Below are 20534 nucleotides of genomic sequence, written 5' to 3' on the forward strand. Positions count from 1 at the left end.
CTTGAATCTGAAAATGAAATACAGATCGCTAAGTAAAAGCAAATTCTCATTTGATGGATAAGAGTATCTGAGGATTGGAAATAATCTAAGCAAAATCAGAAACATTTCAAGAGATGCTGTTCTGCAGAGAAGATACCCAAAGAGGTACAAGGACATGGCAGAGAGATCAGCTGGAAGGAAGTGGAGAAGAAGCTAAACAAATTAACAATCAAAAATCTTTAAAAAAATCACAAATAGTTCAGTTTGTTCAAGGTATGGGAGTTCATTAAAACCTTTCCCACACAAGCAGCAAAAGACAACAGATCTGTTTCCTCTGGCAGTTTTGAAAGAACTGAGAAATACTAACTGCAATACCAGAAAAAACCCAAAACACTCAGAAATTTAACAAATAAAAAGAATCAGAAGAAAATCAGCCAGAATTAGGAGCTATCTCTAGAGGTATGCAAAAGAATAACTGGTGTTATTTTTAACATTTATATAAATATATAAATGTATATAAATATATAAATTTATTTAAAAATAACTGGTGTTATTTTTACAAAATTCATTTAATCACATTGCAAACGGTATTACATACAGGAAGTATTGCTCTCATTGGGGAAAAAACAGAAAGGGCTACATAAATGCTTAAAATATTAAAAGATACATCATCTGTGTGCTGGAAATACACACCTTAAAATACAGTGTCCTTGGAAAATAATGCTTGGACTGCAGTTTCAGACAACTGGGTATTTCAGTGTCCAGAGATATTAATGTTGTATGCCCTGGATTAGAGCTTTCAAAACCATGTAAGCATCAACTTTAAAAAAGCTTCACACCAGCAAAGCAGGTTAAATTAAGTGTGTTTCTAGGTCACTTTAGAAATGCATTGAAGAAAATGAGATGAAATTCAACAGTCATTGCATTACAATTAGATATTATAAAATCTAAAGTAAGTTTTGGATTACATGTTATTAGTCCAAATGCAGATCTGGCTTAAACACTTGCCCCTTTAAATATTTATAAAGAGTTTTGAATAAGTTAAATGCCATAATGGCCACCAAACCATGAACTGTGACCCAAGAAGTGTGAGCTAAGGACAGAGGAAGAAAACAGAGAAGTGACAGCATGGGAATCTCATGGGGTAACAACAAATATTTATTCATTTATTTATTTTACATATGCTCTGCTACTGTCAGAACACTTGAACATCAACTACAGCTTGAGACAAAAAAAAAAAATCAATCCAGAATTGTAATAGCTATGCAGCAAACCAAAATTATTGCAATAAAAGTAATTAATAATAATAATAATAATAATAATTAAAAAATAAAGCAGCTGTGAAAGCTCTTAGATAATATGCCATTTCTGGCTGGTGCAGAGCTCAGTTCCCACAGAAAACTTTCAAAGCCCACAAACGTATCAGACTGTGGAGGATGAATGTATACTCTTAAGAACCAAGAATTACATCTTCATCCTTCTGTAAAACACACAGTACCAGTCAGACACTTGGCTATCTGAAAGTATTGCTCATACTGTCCAGAAGAACTTCTAGGATTCAATGTAAGCTTTATAAAACAAAAACTAATCAAAATAAGAGGGCAACACACATATGCAGTCAAGCTCAAGGTGGCTTAAGGTTCTTCTTAACCTGTGGCTATTCTGCACTTCCTCAGAAAAAGTGGAAGAGGAGATGGAAGAAGTAGCAATACTGGTTATTTGCCAGCTCAGACAAGTCAAGTAGAAAATATGAATGAGAATCTTTCCATTAAAAGTAAAAAGACTAACTGCTTGTTGGAAACAAGCTTGCCCAAGACAGAGCTGAGTGGGGAGGATGGATACAATTGTGGTACCTTCATAATCCTCCCAATCTCCCATGCGAGAAGTGGAAAAGGAGCATCAGAGGAAAAGGAGCATGCTCCTGCTCCATTTGTAAGAAGAGTATCCAGTGATCATTTTGTGCATGGTCTCTTCATTCCAGGTTTCCCCCTCCTAAGTCTTACCCACTGTAGCAGAATAATGCCAGGAGACTAAAACCAACAACAACTAAATAGATATGCTATATATATTAATGATTCTTTCCATGATCAAGCCTTGTGATTCTTATCCACAGCATTTCCTATTGATTTAAGACAGCTTTACTTTTTAAAATTAGCTATATGGCTTTTCAAGATTGTGAGTACAGAATGCTGAATAATACAGCCTCTCAGAGTGAATGCATTATTACAATCCTAATACTGGAATAACACATCTCCTGTAAAGAAATAGGGTAGGGAACACTTCACATCCTCACAGACAGGCAGAAGCAAACACATGCTTTTTCCCAATCTTTCTGAAAATAGCCATTCAGATAATCAATGATTTGGCTCTTAGGACAAGAGGAAGAAACATATTCTTCAACCTATTATCGTATCCCAGAAGTTAAATGAAAAGTGTATTTCCTTCTCATTCACATCAGACTGCTTGAACACTTTATCCAGTCTCAGTTTGAAGGTAGCCAAGGACTGTCATGCCCTTGCTAATATGAACCCCACACATCTCACATACCCAAACCACAAGTACCCCACTACGTGAGGCATTAAGGCATATACTACATACATGAAACTAAAGGTGAAGATTTTTGAAGATTACATTTGAATGCACTCACAAAAGTGCATTCTCATAATGTAAATATGTTGTGGGTGCCAGCTAATCAAAAAGGCAATCTGCTATTTGTGAGCAGTTCCACTGTTATGAGCACAAATGGCTGTTGAAACAATTTGTCCAGTCTGTTTGTTACAAGACAACAGCAAGCTGGAAGTTGGCCCCAGCTATCCTTCCACTCATTAAAAACAAAGTCATGGGCTTTGAAAGCTCCACAGGATGTGAGCCAGCCAGACCCAAAGTCACAATCCTAGCATCTGCACAGGGATAAGAAGTCATCTTCAGGAACTGAATGCTGTATTCCAACAAATTCCTTTTCAATTCAAATTTTTACATACTAACTTAAAGAAGTCTCTAAAGAACTTGACTGTTTTACTTACCGGGGTCATATGATGGTGGAGGTGGTGGAGGGAGTTTTCCACCATCTTTAAGATTAAGTCCTTTGGCTGCTCGTATAGTTGCTATAAATTCTTCATGCTTTCGTCTCCAGTTAGAAGGTTTTTTGGGTGGTTCTGGCTAAGAGGCAAAAAAAGACAAGCTTTGTATATTTGAAGTTTTTACTTGAAAGTAAGTAGGCACCTTATTCTAGTATATAACCTCATAGTTAGATTTCTTCCAAATCTTAGTTGATCTAATTAACATGGACTGCCAGCAGAAATAAGCCTTATTAAAATACATATATAGAATGCCTAAAATGTTCGTATTCAGAGTAAATTATAACACACCCGTGGCTTAAGAGGTTTTACTGTGGGAATGTCAGTTCCTTCTGCTCTCTGTCGGCTGGAATCGAATGTCTTCCTTTTCTTGGCAGAAGTTTTTTGGCAAATGGGTCCATGCTTTTTCTATAAGCAGAAGCAAAATAAAAGGAGAATACAAAACTTAGTTTTGAAAACAGAAGCTATTAACACATTATTTCCCTCTTTCTTGATGTAAAAATTAGCAAAAAAGCCACAACTCTTGATGAATAAGCTCAGACTGTTTTCACTCAAATATTTATGCCAGCCACTACCTCTAAAGCAGAACTACAAGAATTCATGCATGTGTATACAGAGTCACAAAACACAGGTGATAATGAAGAAGAAAAGTAGAAGGCATCTATATTTGCTCCTTGTATGTAAAAAAAATGATTATGAGTAAGCAGCTTTTGCATTGAGTGGCGAAACAAATCATAGGTGTCTGAAATTCATATTCACATTTAAGGACAGACCAATTTCTATTAACAGTGGAGAAGAGAGTTTTGGAGATGGCTAACAAAATACTTTTTTTACTAGCTGAGACTTAAAACTGCAGAAGACAAGGATTGATTCTGTAACCCTAGAAAAGATGCTTTTAGAGGCATGTAATTTCAGAAAATGATGGGATCTTAAAATAAAATTAAACCCCTTCTAAGAAACTTCAAACCTGAGACAACTGGAATCAGTAATTCCTTGGGGTGAGGGGGAAACAAAACCAAAGCCCCTACCAAAACAAGGCACCTAGATGTGTTTTATTTAGCTATAGTGAGCACTGCTTAACTTTCATATCAACTCACACCACTTACCAGCGCTGCTGGAAAAAAGGTTCTTCCACAAATCTTACATGGCAACAGATCTCCAGTTTGCACTGTAACCTCACCTTAAAAAAAGCAACATACTTCTTTAAGAAAATTTTATTATATAAATGACAAAACATTATTAAAAAAATGCTAACCTCATATACACTTAGTCATAACAGTTGTTACTGTAAAAGTATACATCCTTTGACTTGTGCGGAGACTATGCAGATGAGAAAGGCAAAAAATATACTGAAGTCCTTAGGTACTTTTGGAAGCTGTCAGGCCCAGCAACACATCAATAGCAATTCCACTAATTTATATTACATAACTCCACTCCCTTAAAAGGATGCATATCAATATGCAAATAAAAAATCCCCTGTAAGCCCAATGACAGCTCAAATACACATCAAGAATAAAGCTATTTAGTGGGTATTCTTGTGTCTTTGGAAGAGATCAAATTTAGTACCAAATACAGAAAAGACAGATTCCATCATTTATTTTGCTCTAAGTTAAACTATTCCACTTTCTCTTGTAAAGAAAACAGTCTTGAATGCTATTTTTACTATCTATTTTATTCAGATTATTATTGATGGTTTACAGAAGTATTTCTGATGTTGCTCTTCAAGTATTGGTAACAAAAAATATAAATAGCATATTTGACATACACCAGATCCACAGAACCAGACAAAAGACCAACAAGTCAAAGTAAGCCTATGCAAGCAAATATATTTATGTAGCATGCATTATGCAACAGAGTCGTGGCAGAGATGAAAAACTCCAGGGTTTCTCATCCATTATACCTAGTACTATGCCACAGGAATACGGGATATTTTTACATCCTGTATACACCAAGAAAGAGGCAGTAAATTTGGATTATGTTTTAAGACTTACCAGTAGCTTTCTCTGTACTCAATCTGACTATTGCAGACAATACAACTGCCTCTACTTATACCACATTAAAATAAAACCACTTTGAATTGATTTGTATTTTAGGCAAAGCAGCATCTTAAACTAACAGTTATCAATATAGCAACATTAGATGATTTGATTAGTTTTTGTTCCCAGTTTCCCACTGGAAAATTATTTTCCATCTAAACATATGCACTTGTTAACTAAGTGTATGACCAGTTTTAAAGAAATTAATAATATAATTAAATACTTCACAATAAACAAACTTAGATTCAGGCAGCCATGGTTCCTACTGAAAACCTTTTTTGCCCAAATGCAAAGATTAAAACTGAGTGAGATCTCTATAACCAATAAGCAATTATTGTCTAATTCTGATTTTTTCAATTACTTAAAGCAAATTCACCCACCAGTACATAACTGCATACAGTGTATTAGTTGCATGAACATACTATGGAGCACAATGCATTTTAAGAATAACAAATCACAGTGCAGTTTAGAAAGTGCAGTTTAAAACATTTAGTTCATACCTTTAATTAATTTATATACCTTTTCCATGTAGATATGAATAAGCCTGTCCTTACCACAACTCAGCAGGACTGTGCTGACAACAACCAAGATTTATAAATGAAAGTCATAATCAAGCTTCCTTTTGTGCCATCTAATTATCTGTGCATTTAGATGTACACAAGCAGGAAAAGTAGGAAAAATGCAAAACATGGAGATGAATCTTGGTTCTCTTCTATTATTGCACTTGAATTATACTTGAATGCTATGAAGATTTACTAGGAACTTGTTTTTTAACTATATTTTTTCAAACTCTTTTTTAAAAAATCATGTCCGAAAATTTTTCCATAGGTCTGTTTTCTTAAATCCACAAGCCTGAGCACATGAATACTGGTACAAAGTTTAGATGGCTGGGAACCTGCCCTCACCACTGCTCTGAAGGGTAAGCAGCAATGTTTGTAACTTTTCTCAATGACTCCACTCAAAAATACAAGATATGCATAGATTTGTTTCTCATTTCATGTATGTCATGTATTTCACAACTTCCAGAGTCCCTAGCACTCTTAATAATGATAACCTACACCACTGCAAATTCACTTCTGCTAAAGAGTTCAACTTATTTTTATGACATCATTCTGATACAACCCTCAGCTTTGCAGAAACAAGTGAGAGAGGCATTTCCCCAGAATATGAAGTGACACTGTTTGAGTCTTCAATAAATTAGCTGAAATAAATCAGAATTAGTGATTTTGACATAAGGTATACAGTATAAGATTAAGAATTTGGCTGAGAAGAGAATTCTTTCAAATACCTGCCTTAGGAAAAGAAGCTACATGTCCCACAGTTTTCCTCTACATTCACTGAACTCTAGAATTTTAGATGGTGTTTAAATTCCTCATTAAAAGAAGCAGACATGACAGCTGCTCACCTGAATGAGCAGTATTTATATATGACATACCAAAGCACAAGGAATGCAAATTAGTGCAGCTACAGTTACAGAGCTGGATTTCCTTACAGCATTCCCGCCCTCCCCTGTTGCTGGCAGGTAATCACATCTGCCTATTAACCTCCCATGTAACACAAATCACTGATCCAAAGCACATAAGGAAGTTATTTTAAAAAAAATGAAAGTTCCTGAAGTTTTGTTGAAAATGGGAAGCCAAGTGTCCTCTATATTTGCATGCTTACCTCTTCAGCTTCTTATTTCCTCTGTGATTTTCCTCACTTTTAAAGCAAAAAAACCCCAACCCCAAACCAAACCCACAAAACCTTAACATTTCTTTCTAGGAGTCCACGAGTCTTCCCTTACAGAAGGGTTAGCAATGAAATGATGCACATGAAATCTGATAACGTAAAAGTAAGACATCGGAATAAAATTGTGAAATCTGCAATTGAGTTAGTCTTGAATCTGTTTTGTTTATTTTTTAGAAAGACATTCATGTGTGATACATATTGCAATTTTTTTCCTGGAAAAAGTTAACCAAAATAGTTTTTAATTTGGGACGCACTGAAGGGAGGAGGTTAAATTAAAAAAAAAAAAAAAAAAAGAAAAAAAAAAAAGAAAAAAAGGAACACTCAAATCAGGAAACAGAAGGAAGATATGCTTGACAAATTCATCTGAGAATAGAAATTGGTAGTAAGGTAGTAAGGTAAGTGTTACGGCAATTTTCTTCAGTCTGTAAATTTAGCAACAATGCATGACTTCTTTTTAAAATCATTTTGGTTATACAGCCACAGAAAACCCAAGATCCAGCAGCTATACTTACTTCCTTTTTACCAACTTTAATACCACTAATCACCAGCAGTTTAGATGCCTGCATTAAACATGAATGAATATAGTTAACTTGGAGAAGGACTGAAACAATTATTGCTGCTTATCTAACCAAAACACATCTAGAGAAAAGATAAATATGATCAAATTTGTTATGTGAATACCACAGAGTTAGTATTTCAGTGAAAGTAATGCCAGAACTACGATATGGAGCTTTACATCCTATTCTACTGCTCCCCTGAGACCAGGTCTCAGATAACACCCCAGTGTACAACCTAGCATGATGCTGGGTATCTCACTTAACCAGACTGGAAGCTTATTAGCAGGACTACAATAATCTTACCGTTTATGTTTGTAAACTGCCCTGCCAAGGCTCCTCCAGCTACTTCCAAATCACTGAGTTTGTACCTACACAAGTTATTGCACACATTCCTTCTGAGTATGGTTACAGTCTAGTTGCCTGTACTTTCTGATCTTGAAATTGAGTTTAGCTGTAAAGTCTGGGTAGACCACTAAGTCTGACAGTACAGCTGTACAGTTTCCAGATGTATCATGGTGCTTTCATAGGTATATTATAGGTATATATATTATATATATATATTATATATATATATATAATATTATAGGTAAGTTTAGACTTCCTTAAGACCTAGATTTCAAAACAATGTCTTTCTTTCTCTCCGCTCATATTCAAATACCGCAATTGATTTACAGCAGAATGGGCAAGCTGCCAGTTCTCAGTACAATACGTGGACTCACATACAAGTTTGATCTGACACAGTCACAGCCACAGCACTTGCTCTTGCTGTCGTGTTTACAGATAAAGCAGTTGTGTAAATAGACTTCACACCTTGAGGGAGCAGAAGCCTTCAGTATTGCTGAATAACTGAAGTTTTGTTACACTTTTCTCTTTTGGAGAACTCTGTCTATCCAAGTATGTGGGTGCATTTAGATACAAATTGCAGAAACAAGAGCGCACATTTATCTTCAGCAGTGACGGTACTAAACTATTTAGGCCACATAACTGTAATAAAATCACCAAGCCTCTCTGAATTCAAACATGCAGAAACACCCTCCTACAATTCCCTGCCTTGGGACTAGGAACCTATTTGAAGCCAGCAAGTAATCTGTAAGTGTTGAAAGTTATCACTCAAAGAACACTTGCAAATTCTTATTACTGCTCTTAGCACAACTCCATTCTCATCTCCAAAAGCAAGGTATTTGTCACTTAAGAGTTCCACATATTTATGGTACAATAAAAAAATGCTGTTCATTCCCTACATTAGTTAGAATTTGTATCATCAAGCCACAGCATCTGGTTCTTTGGAGACTGCCCAGTCTCTAATGTATGTCCAATAATCAATAATGACAGGGTTATCTTCTTTAAATCAACACACTAACAAACCACAGCCTAACCAATGGCAAATTCTACAAGCAAGAGCCACCTAAAAGTTATACCAATGCAGTGACACAGGTAGGGAACACTTCACAGAATCATAGAATGATTTGGGTTGTAATGGGACCTTGAAGATCAACTAGTTCCAATCTCCCTCCTGTGGGAATACCTTCAACTAGACCAGGTTGCACAGCCCCTTGAACATTTCTTTAAATTAGAGCACCAATTTTTTTAAATTTAGAACTTTAATTTTTCCAAAGCAATTTTGAAGATAATTAAGTAACATAATGTAGTGGTTTCACGTTCATAAATTCTGGTCTTAGTACTTACTCTTTCTGTGGGAGAGAGACTAGGAGAAAAACAAAGCATTCTCAACCTTAAAAATTAACAATCACACACTAAAAGAATAGAAAAAGAAAGTTGGGGTAAAAAAAAGTAAAACAAAATAGAATGAAACTCTGAAAACACTCTTCCCTCCCCCTACAAACTGTTCACTTTCCTACAAAACAACATAAAGAGACAAAACTTGTAATTTTCAGTCCGTTTCACTATCTGACAATAGTCTTTCATCAGTTCTTTAAGGGAAGAGTCTCTTTTAGAGTCACGGATCCCACTGACAACCTAGAACAGTTCTCTTGTGGGTTTTTTAACTGTCACAAAAACAACCGCCTGGAGAAACCTGCCTTTGTGACTCCTCCTATTAGCAGGTCCCTAAACTGCTTATGGGTTATGGGTCTTAGACTTCTGCATACTGGGGTGTCACCTTTTAAAGATGAATAACTCCAAAGCAAAGGATTTGCTTTATCTCAAGGTACAGAGGTATTTTTTCACTTCTTCACTGGCGCAGGGGGCTTCTCATCTCTATTTCTGTTCAAGCATCTTATAGGATTAATATTACTTAGTCCATTACAAACACCTTTGCTCAAATCCACACACAAATCAAAACAATCATCTCCCCAAATGCATATCTTTCCCATGATTTAAAGGAGTGATCTAAAGATAAAGTTCATTTCTATGGCTCAAGTAAGAATGGTACAACAAATTCTTCAATCTTCTTTCCCAATAGTCTTTTCACTCTTGCTCTACTGACTTTATGCTGTTTTTTTCTTTATGTTCACTCTGTCTTTTCTTACTCTCTCAGAGAAGGGCTAAGCTCTGGAAGCTTCATGTTGCTAAGAAAGGGTTAAATCTGCTCAGAGTCTTTGTCTCTCACTCTGTAGCTCGTGGTGTTAGATGTTCAAGGCCACGGTGGTGAGGGAGGAAGAGCTCACAGAAACATCAGAGATCAGAGCACCCGGACAGCCCAGAATCACAAAAAAACCAGGAAGGATCATAAATGTCTTCTCAGCCCACCCCTTGGTGTAAATTGGGGTGGCCTCAGCCTAAATGGTGCCCATAGCTCTTATCAGGGGCCTGGCAGAGATCTCTCCCTGCTCCAGGGAAGTCTGAAGCAAGTAGCTGTTGCAAAGCAGCAACCTCTCCTTCCCCCCACACCCAGGAGCCGATGGAATCCGGCCAGGCCTCAGGCCAGCTCCCCCCCAAAAGGGGGGAGCAGCAGGCCCAACTCGATGTTACCTGTCTCTCTCTGGCCAAAGGAAAGAGGAAAAAGGCCCACCTACAGGCAATCAAGGGGTTTTATATGGTACTTCCCAAAGTTGTAGCCAACAATTTTCAGTGGTCAGAACAGATGCCAATATTCCAACTAACTCTCTGATAGGTCCATGTCTTTTTTAAAGCAATTCCCAGGTCCTGACCTGGAGAATTATTCTACATTCTTCTGTAACTAAAAAACCCAACTGCACCAACCCATGACAGATAATAAATACATAAATGTACCTAAGTAGGAAAAAAGTATTCCAATAATGAGTGAAGTTTTGCAAATTTGCATTATTTTGTCAAAAGGAATTTTGAAATGACAATGCAAATAAGGCAAATACACTGACTGTAGTTCTTAACAACAGGCAGTATGTGCCAAACTTTGGTCAAGCCTGCTTGATAAATGATGATGTGCATGTTTCACCCCACCAAGCACATCCCTTCTCATCTGTGCTATTCTACAGTTTGCAGGAAAGAGACAAAGGAGAGGAAATCACAGTAAGCTCTGCCTCTTAGTATTCAACCATTCCTCTACTTTGAAATTTTTAAGCAGCTAAGTTTTCACAATTGTCTAACAAATAGCAGATCAATCTACTTTTTATCTATCTACTCCCGATTTTATAGGAAAGCCTCAAGCCTCAGCCGCATGAATTCTCCTGTACTCCTGCATTGACAATCTTGTATAAACCTGTCACTTCTGCTTCCAAAAGGTAACACAAAGCACTGCAGCATCCATTTCTTCAAGCTGAAAAGACTTTCATAGTACCTCTGCACATTTTTCTTTCAGCTTTTCAGTCTGACAATGAAAATGCATTATATTTGTCAAAAATCCTGTTGTTGCACTGAACATGAATGAGTCTGATGATGGTGAATTTTGTTCCTTGAAAATAACACATCAAGGCGAGACCCATTGCCTCAAAGTGACAGCCTGGAGGAGGATTCTATATAGGTTTTTTTTTGGTGATTGAGCCATGAATTCCATGCAGTCAAGAATGACAGTAACAGCAGCATACACAACTCACATCATAGTGTACCCCCTTTACTACAACTGTCTTTCTTTGCTTCCTTCCTCATATGAAGCAAAACTTTTAATGTGAAAACGTGTCAGGCACATTACACATCCTTAAAAATAACCAGCTCTCTCTATGGCCATTTTATAGGACTCTTGCAAGCAGATCCCTAAAGTCACAGCCTGCTCCCTTGAACTCTGGGGCTGAGGTCCTGCTATTTACCCAGCTCCTTCCTCTCAGGATCCTGAATTCAACCATCCTACAGTCACTGGAGGAAAGGCTGCCCCTGACCTTTACATCTCACATGTCTGTACAGATGAAGTACTGCAGGGCTGTCCCCCCTTCTCAGCTCCTTGATCACCTGGATCAGGAATTTGTCAACAATGCATACCAGCAGCCTCCTAGCACCTTGCTGATTTGTCCCTCCAGCAGATTCAAGTCTGTTCAGAGGTTAAAGTCTCTCATGAGGACCAAGGCCTGTGAATACACAGAGCCTTCAAATTATGAGGGAGGCCTCTTATTTTTCCTTATGAAGTGGCTTTTAGCAGACAGCCACAACAGCTTTTCCCACACTGGTCTGCCTGCTGACCCTGATTCATGCTCCCCTAGGTGGTTCTACAGCAAAGCTCCGTTGCATTCTCACTGCTCTCCCACATGAAAGGGCAACTTCCCCCCTTGCCGTCCAGCTGGTTCTTCCTGAAGAGCCTGACTCATCCACCACAGCACTGCAGTCCTGTGAGCTGTCCTACCACCTACACATGATCCCAGCCAGATCCTAGCCCTGCAACTGAGTGTAGACCTCCAATTCCTCCCATTTGTTCCCATACTGAGTGTTAATGTACCGGCATTCTAGAAAGTCACTCAGTCATGACGGTCATCCAGAAAAATCTATGAAACCGCCCCCTGCAAAGCCTATGGAAATGCAACTAAACCAAAGGCGAACAAGCAGCACTATTTGATTGATCTGAATTCCAGATACCTCATCTGGCCCTCTGTTAATAAGCTTTAAGATCAACTAGAAGCATGAGAAAGCATGTGACCTGCAAAACCTATGCATATGTTGCACAGTTCTGCTTTGGCATCGTAAGCACACTGTTCTCTTGCATTGGCTACAGACACTGTGGTGATTGTGAGGGCAGTCAGGCAAAGTCTTGCCTCTCACACCAGCCTTAAACCAAGACTGTTTTGCAACAGTGATCCCCAAAGCAAATCTGGGCTTATGCACTCTACAACACAACTGTAATTGGACAGAGCAACCCCTACCTAAATCAGAATCTTAACTGGCAAAAGATAATGTCATAAAAAAACCCTGATAATAAACTTAATTCATAATATATTGATTCCAAGTTTGCCTCTCCCTCAGGATTTCTTTAGAAAGTAAGCCTACTCCTCAGCTGTTCCAGTCAAGTGCTTACCATACTCCTGAAACCAGGTTCCACTGAAAAGCAATGCTTGCTTTTGATGACAACCACACCATGTTGTGTGCAGGTAAAACATCTGTTCATCTTTCCACTATATTCAATCAATTCAAGTCAATCAGTAGATCAATCTAGCTTCTGCAATTTAAGTTAAAAATGCAAGCAATCTAAAAAAAAAACCCTAAAAACTATAGAAAAGGGCATAAAATCTATTAGTTCTAAGATACTGAAGAAACTAATCTAAAACATTCAAATTCCTGTCTGCACACATGCCTGTCCACTTCCTCTCCTTCAAAGGTGAAACAAATTCTGATAGTGCACTTCTCCATATCATATCAGCCTAAACTCAGCTTTTGGGATTTTTCCTTAAGTAAAATAACCATTAATTAAAAAATAAAAAAGTGATGGCTTTAAAATGAGTAAATGCATTGACCAGTTATAGAGTGTTAAATGCTAAATTCAGATGACTTAACAGAGGTGCAAGTGTGCCCAGTGAAGCACCAGTTCAGTGCAAAGACACATCTATCATTGTTTTAATGGCTACCAGAGATAAATAACTTATTAAAAATTATATACATTAATATTAGTTTTGCATTTCAATCAATAATAGTTTCCAAGTTGCTGATTTAAGAATAGTGTCTAATAAAATGAATTATTTCTTCAGTTGGAGAAATGATACACCTGTTAAAAAAAATAAAAGCTGAAGTCTGAAGTCAAATGGAGCTAGAGAAAATGTCTGCCAAAGTAAGGAAGCTGCTGCCTGGATCCAGTGAGGCAAGACAAAGATCAACTCTAAAAAGAAAAGAACACTCATATTAATATTATTTTGTGTTTTAAAATCCAATAATTTTCTACACTACAGGGAAAAAAAATAAGATTGGACATTCAGAAATTCTGTCAAAGCAAGAATAAGCACTTGCTCTCAAGAGTCGCATTAACTAACATAATACCCCAAAGTAGAGATCTTGTGTTGTTGGGGGTGGAGCAGGGCATCTCAGACATTCCCTATGCCAGGGAAGGGTCCAGGGAAAAACGCTGTCACCGCACAGACTTCAGCTCTCAGCAGAAGATGCTGTACAGAGAGACGTCGAGGACACACCCAGACTGCTTAAAGCGTAGTCTCCACGCAGATCCACACGGAAAGCTCCAGTTTGACACTGCAGGCTATTTCCTGAGCCAGCAGCCACCCATCCCCTTCCAAGCTCAACCAGCCTTCCCTGGCTGCTCGAGCGCGGGGCTGGGGCAAGCACTACCATTACCTACCACAGAGAACTGGACTTTTGCCCTTGGACACAGCTGCCCCTCTGCCCCCGATTCCTTAGGCCGGGATAGGCTGTGAACAAGTGTGGGAAGTGGTATTTAGCTGGCTCAAGCAGCTGTTGCAGGCATTCTCCCAGAAACAACAACAGACTGGAGAGAAGCCGATCAAACTCCACCGTCGGACTGCTCTGGCTTAAATGAAGTCAGGAATTCAGTGCTTGGCTCCATCGCGCTCAAGCAAAACAGAGAGCAACAAACACGCCAGTGTGACAGCTTTTTCCTTGACATCCAGCAGTGAAAACAACAAGGGCATGTTAATCCATCAAAAATGGTCCTGAGATTCAGCACATGGTGAACTACTCATGAATGGATTTTCAAGCTCACCTTAGAGATCACTACATTGTCAGACAGAGCCAGTCAATTGCTCTATTTTCATCAGTAAATTAAATGAAAATTTTAAAACAGCCAAACAGCACACACACTGCAAAGTAACAATTGCTGAGCTACTGACTTTAGACTTTAATATCAGATTTGCAACCTCTAATGACAAGCATGCACTCATTACTTTTACAAAACTTTAAAGGTACGAACTTGACTCAATCTAGTAATATAACAATACTGACAAAAAATAACCCAATAGAGCAACAGCCTTAAAGAAGCAACAAAAGTAAATTTTAGAAGAAACTTTTAGGTGACATAGAAACCTACTTTGCCATCTCACAGAGTGTTTAAACTTGCACATAGTGAGAAAATGCAACTGCGATACTAAAAATATTATTTAACTTTTTAAATGTCATTAATGCAGTTCTACATGCCAACTGTTGCACATTCATCTCTCTGCTTTTTGGAAAGGATCATTATAAACTGGATAGAGTTCTTTCTTATTAATAGCATGCTTATATAAACCAAAATAAAAAAGACCTTTCATCTATAATGCTGAATCTTCAGCAAAGCAAAAGCACTGAGGCTGGAAGGTCCAGAACAAGAACCTTGATCCTGAGGAGGTCTTCCACCATCACAGACACAGCAAGAGACTGCTGTCAACAGATAAAGTCCTGCCCTTCCCCATAACTACGACCCTCACACACACAGCTGCCAAGCACCTCCTGCACCAGTCAGCCCTGGGAAATGATTTTACTAAGCACTAATATAACGAGGCAGCAGGCTGGGCCACATTTCAGGAGCTGCCCATGCTTCTATGTCAGATGGGTATGACTGTGCAATTGCACATCCAAACATAAATTTAATCAAAGATGGCAACCAGCAACGCTCTTCTCAGTTGCCAATGGAGCAATGACTGAATAAAAGCATAATACCCGATGAAATAATTTATTTTTATTATTATTATTATTGGCTTTGCCTACATTTTTTCTGTCCTAGGGAGACATTTCTATGAAAACTTAATCTGAGCCTAAGCTAATATGCATGAACAGAGATAGCCTAAACTGAAAAACCGTAAATAAAAGCAAACCCCTTGCTTCAAATGTTTTGAAGCAGAAAGGGAAGTATTTTATTTTGTGGTGGTTTGTAAAAAATAAAAACGTGGCACAAAAAGACCCATAAAAATGCAGAAATTTGTTCTTCAGTTTCAAAAACTTCTGCATTCAAGGATGCTGGATTACAGCAAGAGATATGAGTGTTCACAAGGCAAGGACAACTGAAGTTTTAGATATGACTTATTTCCTGTGCTGTTCTGAAATGAATCTCAAGTGTTCAGAAGAATAATTTCACGTGATGGAAAAAATGCTTTGAGAAGCTCTAGCTTTTGAAAGTACTTTCAAGAAAAAGTTCAGTAAAACATGAGATTTCACCTATGATTTAGCAGTTTCCTACACTCCCAGTACCTTCTGAAATACAAACAAGATATAAACCATTTCCAACAAAGTCAGAAACTAGACAAATTTTACAAAAAAATCACAAGCTTTTTTCAGGATTCTGCTGTTATCTGTGGATATACTTTTCTCCTACCCCCTGTAGTTAAGGTGCTTGAGCTTACACAACACAGCAAGTATAGCTGGCCTTGGTAAAACAGCACACAGCCAAATCAATTGATAGATGTGCTGCAGACGATGTACAGTCTCAAATGCAGTCAAATGCATAGCTTACTCAAAATTAAGGCAAGCTCCCCCCTTTTGGAGAGGTAAATACCATTGTCCTGAGAGCTGGAACGCCTGATAAGGCATTATTTGATAAACCCTGGACACCATCTTTCAAATTTCAAAGGCGTTAATAGTCAGCAAAGAATGTCGAGTGAATCAAAGAAATCTCTTGGGATTTTAACACTTAGTTACGTCCAAATTTAGAGTCTTGATGAAGTCACTAATGTCAAGAACAGGGTCTGATTACTGTAAAATCTACTAATGACAGAACACAGGTATTCTGTGAAAATTACTTCAGTTCTCCAACGGTTCTAGAAGGAATAAAAAACCCTAGTTTGTGCTTACTCTTATTTAAGCACTCAGTTACTTCTAGAGAAGTAGAGCATGGAAGACTTAATGACTGTTGTAGTTTCTCAGAACAGGTCTGTATTTTTTAGTACGGTTAACGCAGCTTGCCAAACACAGGCCTACAAAAATGCTCAGATTGCAAGCTGTAACTTTATGAATTCCAAGCTGATATCTATGTTATGCCAGATAACATCATCGATGAAAATGACGCTATCATTTCAGCGAACAAGAACGTTTCCATTAATTCAACCGGCACAAGATAAAGTTGAAAATACCTCTCAGCAAATTCATACCTAGTTTTTTTCACCGCACTCAATACTTCCCTAGCTATAAGCGGATCTTAACACCCACCTTAGCCATCTGTTAGCAAAAAACAAACAAAAGGGCTCCTGGCAAAGATGCCCGCACTCTGCGCCGCACCCAGCCCGCAGGGGCCCCGGCGAGCGGGCTCGGAGCGCGGCCGCCGCAGGGAGGAGCCGGCGGGGCCGGTGCGGGAGCCGAGCGGCGCCCGAGACAAAGCGCGGGGAGCCCGCTCCTGCCGCTGCCCGGCACCGCGCACGGGCCGCCGCCTCCTGCCCTTGTCCGCTGCTCCCTCCCGCCTCAGCCCCGCCGCCCCCCAGCGCTCCCGGCCGCGGGGGCTCCGCTAACGGGAAAGGCGGTGCCCGGACCCCGCTCCCACCGCCGCCGCCGCCCGAGCACGCCCCAGCCTCAACACAAAGGACCCGCCTCGCCCCGGGCGCCCGCCGCTGCCGCTCACCTTCCAGCCCCTCCATGGCGCGCCCCGACCGCCGGCTCGGGCTGGGCTCGGTTTCCGACCGCCGCTGCTGTGGCAACGCCGCCACCTCCCGGCCCGCCAACAACCGCCGCTCCCATTGGCCGGGCGGCGGGCGGGCGGCCACAGCCCCGGGCGGCCCCTGGCCGCGGCACCGCCGCCGCGCCCCGCCCGCTTCGCCTCGGCGGCCCCGCCCCGCCGCGCCCCGCCGGCCGCCCGCGTCGCAAGCCCCGCTCCGCCTCGCCGGCCCGGCGATGTCACCCGCCCTTAGGCTGCGCCCCTCGTTCGGTCCGCCCAAGGGAGCAGAGCGCCGGGTCTGAGCGTGTCCCTGCAAAAAAACAGGCGTATTCTCACTCAGGTGCGATCTGCCGGGTCCTGAAGCTCATACGCTGAGGTCATGCTGTGATCAGAATCTCCCTCCAAGAGCAGCGCTTGTACATGAAACGCAGGATCACAGAATCGTTAGGGTTGGAAGGGGCCTCTGGGGATCATCCAGTCCAAACCCCTGCCAAGGCAGGAGCACCTAGAGCAGGTGGTACAGGAACGAGTCCAGGTGGGTTTTGATATCTCCAGAGAGAGAGACTCCACGACCCTCCCTGAACGTGAAGACCAAAGCGAAGCACATAAGGAGAAATGACCGTGCAGTCGACAAAGCATCCAGCATCTCTGGATGGATACGGGCAGCAGCTGCTAAGGTGCCAGCAACTCTGCACCCTCAGCACCCTGTAGCTGAACAGATGGGTGCTGATGTGCAGCCTTAGTGGGTGTCCCTTTGCTTATGGGAAAACTAGGACAACTACAGGAAAAACACACAAAAAAATGTTTTCAGGTTCATGTCCTGAAAATAATTGCAGACAATGGATTCCCCCACCCTTGCCCCACCCCGCCCCCCCTCCTCCCCGGTGATTTTCTTAACTGAAAGAGATGCTAATGTAAGATTACTATCTTGACAGAATCTCCTGCTACAGGATAACATTTTAGTATGGATGTTTTTGGAAAATAGTGCTACTAAATTGATGTTGGCTAATGAATATACATAATGGTTGATACATATGGAAATTCTTCCTTTTACAAAAGGTCTCCACATTTTTAGCAACCATAGCATTTCAATATTTCTTTCTTCAAGCCATTATTTTAGAATTACTTCATAAAAGCTTTTATTTATCTTTCTTGAGGTAATGTGCCATGAGCAATTAATAAAATTTTTCTAATGGGCAATAAACTTTATAGGAATTACTGCCATCTTTACAGGCACATGTGTCGCTAGAGGACGTGAAAAGAATGATAGTCACACAGACAAGTCCAGAGCAAAAAGAAAGGAAGTTTATTTACTTAACCTCGCTTATATCGATTCTGGACAATGACCAGGGATTAGAGAATAAGGTTGCTACCTCTCCACGCTACTGGCCAGACTGGAAGTCCATCAATTGTCCCTCATCAGAGAGGAATGTGAAAACAATGACTTTATTTATGTTACAATCCGTAAGAAGACTCCACTACAAAAATGTAACCAATCAGAAGGCTAAAAGGCTAAAAGAATATGGCAACACACATGCAAATAATTTCTCTTCTTATGGTAGACAAGTTGGTTGATACAGATTCACTTGTCATAGAATCGCAGTTACTGTCCTTATCACAGCACAAATATCTGTGAATGAAACACAAAGAAACAAATACATGAAAACTACATTAAATTGGAGATTATGGTCATGTTTTCGTCTCTACGTCCCCTTAGCACGGAACAAATAGATCCAGATGCTGCATGCCAAACAGCCAGCATGTAAATCATGATTAATATATGATTAAAATTTTAATTTGAGGACAAAAGCTTGAGTATATATGGTAATTCTAGCTGATTTTTTTCTAATTTATTTAGTAAAAGTACATTTCAGATTTGCCTTTGGTTCTCTAGAGTTTATGCTTACAAAATTACAGGCCATGCAGAAATAACTGGTTTGCCACCAAGTTGCAAAGTTTAGAACTTTGCAAATGGTCCTTTGACATGAAACTTATTTAAGTCTATAGCTAGCAAGCATTTCCTGATAAACTAACCATTAGGATAGTGTACCAGAAGTGCACTTCCTTTCACGATATTTCCATATGTGGATTGCAAACTCAAAACCAGAGGAGATGTTTAGTGAAGGGTTAGTTTTATATTAGAGGTGCTTTTTGTTTGTTTGTTTATTGTTTCTCTTTGAAAGTTTAAGTTATTGTTAAAAACAGGCATGTATTAACTTCAGGTCACCCACCTTTAAGTGTCTACAATGTGGTGTTCACATCTGAGGTAACTCAACTTCCCTAGCACAGACTGTAGAGATTTGCCTCTGTAGTTGATGTGGTCTATGGGATTTGCTTGGCCAAATGTGTCGTCTGTTCCAGGGCAAGAGACAAGTGAATAATAGATAACCTGTTTCAGAGTAAGATTCTGCTGCAAAATTAAAAGGTTCTTTTGGCTCTTGTGGCTAGTGTCTGAACATTTACTCTAACAGTGGACAGCACACTTCAAAGGACTCCTGATGCTGAAAAGTAGCTGTCTTTTAACTGTGGTGTCTATGTGAGGAACAGGGGACTAGTCCTCTCTGATCATAGCCACTGTACTACACTGTACTTCACAAATTTACCTTCATACTGAAAAAAATCCCAAGCCTGTGTTTTCCTTCTGTAGACCCACTGTGCCAAACTCAAGTCTTTGATGCGATGAAATTCCTATAACATTTAGGATTTTTTTTTTCCCAAACCATATGCTAAATTTATTACTTGCTAGTTAGCATCATGTATGCTTGTGCCAACATTTTTTTTCTGGCTTATGTATTTTATTGTTTACCTCTTCGATGCATTTATAGGGAATTAGCATACATCCTGTTTCAGTATTTGGATTGTTAGCCTAAACAGAGTAGAACTCTTCTGAAGGGCTTCCATTTCCATAGCCACCATGGTACCCTTCATTGGGCCTATTCTCTCGGGTTTGGCTTCCCAAGATTCAGGTGGTTTTAGAGTCTTTTTGCCTTCTGCAAAGCCCTGAGCCAGACACAAAAAAGAGACGGAGTCTTCAGGTTCTGATTTTCAAGGTTGCGCGCTTTGTTTATTGTTTCTTATCTTACAAGTTTTCTCAGTGCCCAGCTAAGATCTGTGCTGCTGCTCGGGCATCTGGTGACTCCTCCCGCACTGGGCTGTCGCTGCCTCTTATACTAATTGTTACGTGGTCTTTATTTACCTTTATTTGCCAATACCTATCATTTATACTAAACAGGTCATCTCTACTTTGACCCAGTCTCCTTAAACTACTTTGTGCCAC

At 39.7% G+C, this 20534-nt stretch overlaps 1 protein-coding gene across 2 annotated transcripts in view; it reads right to left on the reverse strand.

The window, feature by feature from the left end:
- Window positions 1–17350, reverse strand: part of ZC2HC1A (zinc finger C2HC-type containing 1A) — a 36635-nt gene extending 19285 nt beyond the window's left edge. For both annotated transcript variants that reach the window (XM_040076382.1, XM_040076377.1), the window contains exons 1-4: window positions 17225–17350; window positions 4163–4236; window positions 3348–3464; window positions 3003–3138 (exon numbers count right to left, since the gene is read on the reverse strand). In XM_040076382.1, coding sequence (XP_039932316.1) covers window positions 3003–3138; window positions 3348–3464; window positions 4163–4236; window positions 17225–17240 — 343 coding nt within the window. In that variant the 5' untranslated portion in view covers window positions 17241–17350. The remainder of the gene's footprint in view (window positions 1–3002; window positions 3139–3347; window positions 3465–4162; window positions 4237–17224) is intronic.
- Between the last annotated feature and the right edge of the window lie 3184 nt (window positions 17351–20534).

Source organism: Hirundo rustica, chromosome 1, assembly GCF_015227805.2.
Source record: "Hirundo rustica isolate bHirRus1 chromosome 1, bHirRus1.pri.v3, whole genome shotgun sequence".
In the NCBI taxonomy this organism is placed as follows: Eukaryota; Metazoa; Chordata; class Aves; order Passeriformes; family Hirundinidae; genus Hirundo; species Hirundo rustica.